Genomic DNA, 7,208 nt, shown 5'->3' with positions numbered 1-7,208 from the left:
TAAATGAAGGTAATGAAAGAGGATTAACGGGTTATGTTCAATCACATAATCCAATTATTGGGTGAAATAAAACAACAAAAGAAAGATGTTGCTGCTGATGATGATTTAGTGGAGAAGGATTTGGAGATGAACAAAGATGTTGCTGATGAGAATGATGATGTTGATGATCTGCTGAATGAAAAAGAAGATGTTGCTGATATGAATGATGTTGTTGATCGGTTGAATGAGAAAGAAATGCTGCTGATGGGTTGGATCTCAACAAAGAATCTGATGAGAATGATGCTGCCGATGGGTTGGAGATGATAAACAATGATGAGAATGATGCTTCCGATGGGTTGGAGATGATAAACAATGATGCTCATGATATTGGGTTGGAGGATACTGCTGTTAATGGTGTGGAGATCAACAAAGAAATTGTTGTTCATGAAAACAAAGATTCTGCTGTTGTTGATGGTTTGGAGATCAACAAAGAAGCTGTTGTTGATGATGATCAAAACAAAGATGATGCTTATGTTGATGGTTTGGAGATCAACAAAAAAGCTGTTGTTGATAATGATGAAAACAAAGATGATGCTGTTGTTGATGGTTTGGAGATCAACAAAGAAGCTGAGGAGAATGAAAACAAAGATGATGCTGATGTTGATCTTGTTGATAAGAATGCTGAGTTGGGAAAGAAAGAATTGGTCACGAAGAAGAACAGGAAGGTGGTTTTGACCAAAAATAGGTTGCAGCAGTTGGGCAAGAAAAGGAAGATGGATGAAGAGGCTGAGTTGGGAAAGAAGAAGGATGAAGAGGCTGAATTGGGAAAGAAGAAGGATGAAGAGGCTGAGTTGGGAAAGAAGAAGGATGATGATGTATTGGTATTGACTCCAACAAGATTTCAGGGACAGAGTTTTCGGAGAAAGAAGAGGTCCACACAATTGGGGAACTACACAGATCCTAATGGAAAATCCTTTAAACTCATTGATTCAGTAACTGTCAATCCTCTTTTAGATTATGATAGTGAACTGTTGGATGAGTTGAAACAATGGTTGAAGCTGGAGGATGAAGACAAGATAAATCTGGTTCTTTTCTATGCTGGTCGAGATTTGTTTAACAGAATGTTGAGGCCTCAGAATTGGCTACATAATCACGTAAGTTTTTTTGTTGAAACTGTTTTTTGGGTATTGTATTAACAGCAGGACAAAGAGAAATAGCAGGAATTGCATCTGTCGCAGACGACAATGCATCTGGCGTATGTGACGGTGCATCTGTCACAGGAGATTAAGTATTGTCGTCTCCGACAGATGCACTGTCGCCTGCGACGGATGCACCGTCGCATGCGACAGATGCACCGTCGACTGCGACAGATGCAATTATGTGCTTAATTCATTTGATGTTTTGTGCTTAATTCATTTGATGCTCTGTGCTTACTTCATTTTCTCGATTCTGTCGCAGGAGATAGATGCAGCATGTTACATTCTTAAAAAAAGGGTTGCCAATTTCCCCAAGACTTATCAACCGATGGATTTTTCAATATGTGACTGTAATGTCTCTACGAGGTTGTCGTTACGTTATTCAAAGTTCTCCAAAAATCCACAAACATACCAATTCGACGATGACTTGATGGAATATTTCAGGGGTGATGAAGGAAAATTTATGACTTCTTGGATGATTGTAGATAAGGTATATTTCCCTATGAATCTGAATATGAAGCATTGGGTCCTGTGTGAGGTGCAACTACAAGATATGTGCATCAATGTTTATGACTACGAACAAGGATTTATCAAAAAGAATCAGTATGACAAGTCCATGAAACCACTATATGAAATGATTCCATATATGTTTCTATTTGGAACGACCGAGTTTGACAAGATCAAGTATCCTAAGTTCAGTTTGGAAGGAATGTCATATGTTGTAATACCACACCCAAGAGTCCCCAATTGCACGAAGAGTGGAGACTGTGGTCTTTTTACAATCATGTATTTGGAGTACCTTACTGCCAAATTGGATATATCAGCTGTGACAACAGAAAACATGGTTTTTTGGAGACAAAAATGGGCAGTTAGGTTATTCCACCATATAATAGACCCATAGAAAATGGACATAATTTAGCTATGTATATTTTTGAATGTAAACCATATGTATTTATTTTTTAATGTAATTTAGTTTGCAGTTGTATTATTTTGAATGCAAATGGGTTATATAATGTAGTATAAATATAATGTAGTATATATATAATTAAGCACAGAACATAAATGAAATGCATATGTGGCAGGCGACGGTGCATCTGTCGCAGGCGACGGTGCATCTGTCGCAGGCGACGGTGCATATGTCGCAGGCGACGGTGCATCTGTCGCAGGCGACGGTGCATCTGTCGCAGGCGACGGTGCATCTGTCGCAGACGATTAAGTATTGTTGCCTGCGACAGATGCACTGTCGTCTGCTACAGATGAATCGTCATCTGCGACAGATGTACTGTCGTCTGCGCCAGATGCATTCCTGCTATTTCTCTTTGTCCTGCGAAAGATGCATTCCTGCATTCCTGCAATCCTGCTATTTCTCTTTGACAACAGATGACAACACTTAACAACAGATGATCAAAATACAAAAACTGTTTGATCAAAACCCTAAAACAGTTTGATGTACATACAAAAACAGTTTGATCAAAACCCTAAAACAGTTTGATGTACATACAAAAACGGTTTGATCAAAACCCTAAAACAGTTTGATGTACATACAAAAACAGTTTGATCAAAATACTAAAACAGTTTCATGCCCAAGATTGGGCACTTGATTGTGAAGGTTGTGTAGATTGGGCACTTGATTGTGAAGGTCTTGCAGTAGATGGTGCAGGCATCACTGCTGAGCATGTTGCTCTGTTATGACCTAGACCGCCACATGAGCCGCAACGTCTCCGTTCTTTACGAACCTCACCTTGTGATGATCTACGTTTTGTTGTTGGTCGTCCTTTCTTAATCTTCACGGGAGGTTTTAGGCAGACTCGTTTCGTGATATGTTCGGGAAGGTCCCAAACTTCATTATGATGAAAAACTGGATAACATGTCTCTGCATAAGCCATGCACCACGATTCAGTTGAGTAAAACCAGAAAAATTATACAATGATAACATAAATTGAAAATAACATAAATTCAACATAACATAAATTGAACATAACTTATGGAACATAAATTCTCTAACCTTGCGCACAACTCATATGGAACCGATTTCCGGAAACGGGCAGCAGCCAGGGCATGCGTACAAGGAAGACCGGATATATCAAATACCCTACAAGTACAAGTTCGACCCTTGAAGTCAACTTGAAAATCAAATTCACCGTCATGCACATGGAACTGAAATCACTTAAGTGGATAAACGCTGTAGAATCTAGCATTTTCGCCTTCCTCACGTAATAACTTTTCATAATATGGAGATAAATGTTCGTTGTGGTTGGTTGATTTTTCTCTTCTATGATAAAACCAATCTTGTATTGTGAATCTTAAATAGTCAGCTAATGTTCTTATGGGATATTTCCTAGCTTCTCTGCATTGACTATTAAAACTCTCAGCGTAATTACTTGTCATTTGATTGTATCGCGAACCGGGGAAAAAAGCACGACTCCATCTTTCCACTCCAATTTGTTCCAAATATTGAGCAATCCTAGGGTCTTTATTTCTGATCTTGTCAAAATGCTTTTGAAACGTGGACTCGGTGTATGCGCGAGAAACCAAATCAAACTCAACATGGAAGTTATCAGTTTTAAATTTGGCCATAATATTCATTTTGATGTGGTATGTGCATGCACCGTGATGTGCTTCTGGAAAAACAGCGGACAAGGCGTTGGCAATACTTGGGTGTCTATCGGATATGAAGACGAGTTTCGGGACTGATCCAATTTCCAACCTTAGTTGTTGCATGAAATATGTCCAAGAGTTATTATTCTCTGAATCAACGACACCAAAAGCAACGGGATATAGTTGCTCGTTCGCATCCAATGCTATCGCAACTAGTAGTTGACCTCCAACTTTGTGCTTAAGGACGACAACATCCTATGAAACCCCTAATTGAAACACCTAGAGACATGAACATATACCTGAAGTGTCCTTCCTCATCCGTCTGGATGTCAGTTATGATACCTGGGTTCTTCTTCTACAACATGAACAGGTAGGATGGAAATTCACCATAGGAATCCTCCACAATTCCTCGCACCGCCATTAAGGCCTTTTCCCTTGACCTCCAAGCCTTATTATATGTCAAAGTTAACCCATAACTTGTATGCATGTCTTCCATTATTTTTTTAGGCATGTGGTCATGGTGATGGTCCATGTATTTACGTTTGATACACTCCGCAATTACCCATGATGGTGCTTGCCTCACATTGTCTTGTCTCGTCAAAATTGAGCATGTGTGTTCTTTTACAAATTTTCTGATCTCAAACATCTCCGAGAATTTTCCTTTCTTAGCACGCAATTTCCACTTGCAGTTCTCAGCCATACATTTTACAAACCAAAGATTTTTTGTTGACTTCAACACTTTAAGGACAAAGTGATTAGACATCGCATGTTTATGCAACCTCAATTGTATTTCTTTTTTGTTATCAAAAAACGTACCCACTTCCAATGAATTTTCAATTAATGGAGTAGGCGTTTCGATCTCGAGTGGTTCATATGAGAAGTAGTGTTTGGTTCCCTCAGTATGGCTGAATGTATTCCTCACATGGGAAGTGCTTGGTTGACTTGGGAAGACATTTTCCTGCTCAAAAACATCTTGCTCCTCACATACATCTCTCTGCTCAAAAACATCTTGCTGCTCAAATATATCTCGCTGCTCAAACACATCTTGCTGCTCAGATACATCTTGTTGCCTTGGGAATACATCTTGCTGCTCAAATACATCGCGCTGCTCACATACATCTCTATGCCTTGGTAAGATATCTTGCTGCTCAAATATGTCATTTTCTGGTCTTTCACTTTGTTGAGTTGAAGGTATTGACTTCTCTACTAAGGAGACACATAGCGGGGCGCGATGATTGGGCAGTGAAGACGAGAGTTCTTGTAAATAGAACGCCACATTGCTATCTCCAATGATTGTTGTAGGAGGAGAATTCATCATTAACATATTATACTTTACCTTGAACACTAAGTCATATCTTAGTTTGTCCACACCAATAGAATTATAGACAATTGAAGTTAACTCTTCATATGTAGCATTTCGGGGTACATTCACACCACGACACGAACTTGAGACAAAAGAACTAACCCCACAATCATCAGTTTTCCAGTCTCCGTCAAAGAGGAGAAAAACACCAACATTCATGTGATCTGCAATTGATAAAAATTCACAGAAGTCAATGACAGTGACCAGTCAGTGTTAATTGCAAGGAGGAAAATGTAAGGAGGAAAATGCATCTATCGCAGGCGATAGTGCATCTGTCGCAGGCGACGATGCATCTGTCGCAGGCGGGAGATGCATCTGTCGCAGGCGGGAGATGCATCTGTCGCAGGCGGGAGATGCATCTGTCGCAGGCGGGAGAAGCATCTATCGCATGCGGGAAATACATCGTCGCCTGCGACAGATGCATTTCCCGCCTGCGACAGATGCATCGTCGTCTGCGACAGATGCATCGTCGCCTGCGACAGATGCATCGTCGCCTGCGACAGATGCACTGTCGCCTTCGTAACCTTCGTCGGATGTATATTTCACTGTAAAACAAATCAGCCAAGCTCTAAAACCATTATTCCATGACCTAACCTACATCTTAGACTCTAAACGACGAAACCCTAAACATTCATCCATTTCCGCGATAAAACGACGAAGGTAACGTCTAACCTGAATGTTGAAGACGTTCCGGTTTTGTTGATGAAGGACGTTGATGATGAAGGAAGGACCCCGTTGATGATGAAGGAAGCGTTGATGATGGAGAACCTTGATGAGAATGGGGAAAGTTGATGAAGGAAGGACGGTTGGTGGAGAGGAGGGAAATGAGGGACAAGAAACTGAAAGGCACTGACATTTCAATTTTTTTTAATTAAAGGGCAAAAGTGACCTTTTTCCTTGGCAAAAGGTCAAAAATCAAAAAATTATAAATGGTATGCTAAAAGTGGTAATAACCCTCTTATGAGGGTTATTCCATCAAATTTCCTGTTTTATCAAGACGTTTGTTAATTATAGACCAATTTTGTGTGTAGCAAGCAGTACTAATAGCTTCCGCCCATAACCTATGAGGAACATCTGATTCAGCAAGCATGGATCTCGTTGCTTCCTTCAGAGTTCTCACTCTTCTCTTAGCAATGCCGTTTTGCTGTGGAGTTCAGGCATTAGACAACTCGTGCCTAATTATAGTCTTCTCAAGATAAGATGATAGGTATCTGTTAGTTAATTCAGTTCCCTGATCACTTCTGATGCATGTGATATTTAAAGATTTCTGATTCTGAATCCCTTTAAATATCCTAATTAAGTTTTCAGCAGTTTTATCTTTTGATGGTAAAAATGCAACCCATGTAAAGTGTGAAAAGTCATCGATAACAATTAAGGCAAATCTCATTCCTCCTATACTTTTTATAGGAATTGGACCAAAAAGTTCCATATGCAAAAGTTCTAGGATACGTCTGGATTGTGATTTCCCTTTGCTTTTGAACGATGATCTGCCTTGTTCGCCTAACTGGCAAGCAGTGCATATCTTGTCCTTTGAAAACTGAAGATTGGGTAAACCAATAACTAAATTGTTTGAACAAATGTTGTTGATGGTTTTAAAATTCAAATGGTTCAAATGTTTGTGCCATAACCATTTCTGGTCATTCTTGGCAATCATGCACATAGGATCAGATGTCTCTTTTTGCCAATTCATTTTATATGAGTTTCCTACTCTACTTCTAGTAAATAAAATGTTTCCATGTTGGTCTTTAACTAAACATGCATGATTTTGAAAGTCTACTGACAAACCATTATCACATAATTGACAAATGCTGATTAAGTTATAACACAGATTGTCAACAAGTAATACATCATTAATAATTAGGTTACCATGGATAATCTTACCCTTACCCATGGTCTTACCCTTTTTGTTATCACCAAATGTGATCTTAGGTCCAGAGCAGTCTGATATATCAGTGAGAAGTCGTCTATTTCCAGTCATATGCCTAGAACATCCGCTATCAAGATACCATACAAATTCCTCTAGTCCTTCATTTATTTGTACCTACATAAATAGATATTTACAATCTTTTGGT

At 39.3% G+C, this 7,208-nt stretch overlaps 1 protein-coding gene across 1 annotated transcript; it reads left to right on the top strand.

The window, feature by feature from the left end:
• The first annotated feature begins 299 nt into the window (after positions 1–299).
• Positions 300–2,076, top strand: LOC124917382. The gene is made up of 6 exons (XM_047457827.1): positions 300–453; positions 502–575; positions 657–824; positions 885–1,080; positions 1,179–1,234; positions 1,438–2,076. Exons 1-6 carry the CDS (start codon positions 300–302, stop codon positions 2,074–2,076), a joined length of 1,287 nt encoding a protein of 428 aa, XP_047313783.1.
• The last annotated feature ends 5,132 nt before the right edge of the window (positions 2,077–7,208 follow it).

The sequence above is a fragment of the Impatiens glandulifera genome, unplaced genomic scaffold (genome assembly GCF_907164915.1).
Source record: "Impatiens glandulifera unplaced genomic scaffold, dImpGla2.1, whole genome shotgun sequence".
NCBI lineage: Eukaryota > Viridiplantae > Streptophyta > Magnoliopsida > Ericales > Balsaminaceae > Impatiens > Impatiens glandulifera.
Note: the sequence above shows the minus strand (reverse complement) of the source record. Positions and strands in the feature narration are given on the sequence as shown.

Excerpts from the sequence above, each read along its gene's own strand:
- LOC124917382 (XM_047457827.1), top strand. The coding sequence starts at position 300 with ATGATAAACAATGATGAGAATGATGCTTCCGATGGGTTGGAGATGATA. Across the intron at positions 454-501 it reads AGATTCTGCTGTTGTTGATG|ATGATGCTTATGTTGATGGT; the intron begins GTTTGGAGATCA and ends ATCAAAACAAAG. Across the intron at positions 1,081-1,178 it reads TCTGGTTCTTTTCTATGCTG|CAGGACAAAGAGAAATAGCA; the intron begins GTCGAGATTTGT and ends TTGTATTAACAG.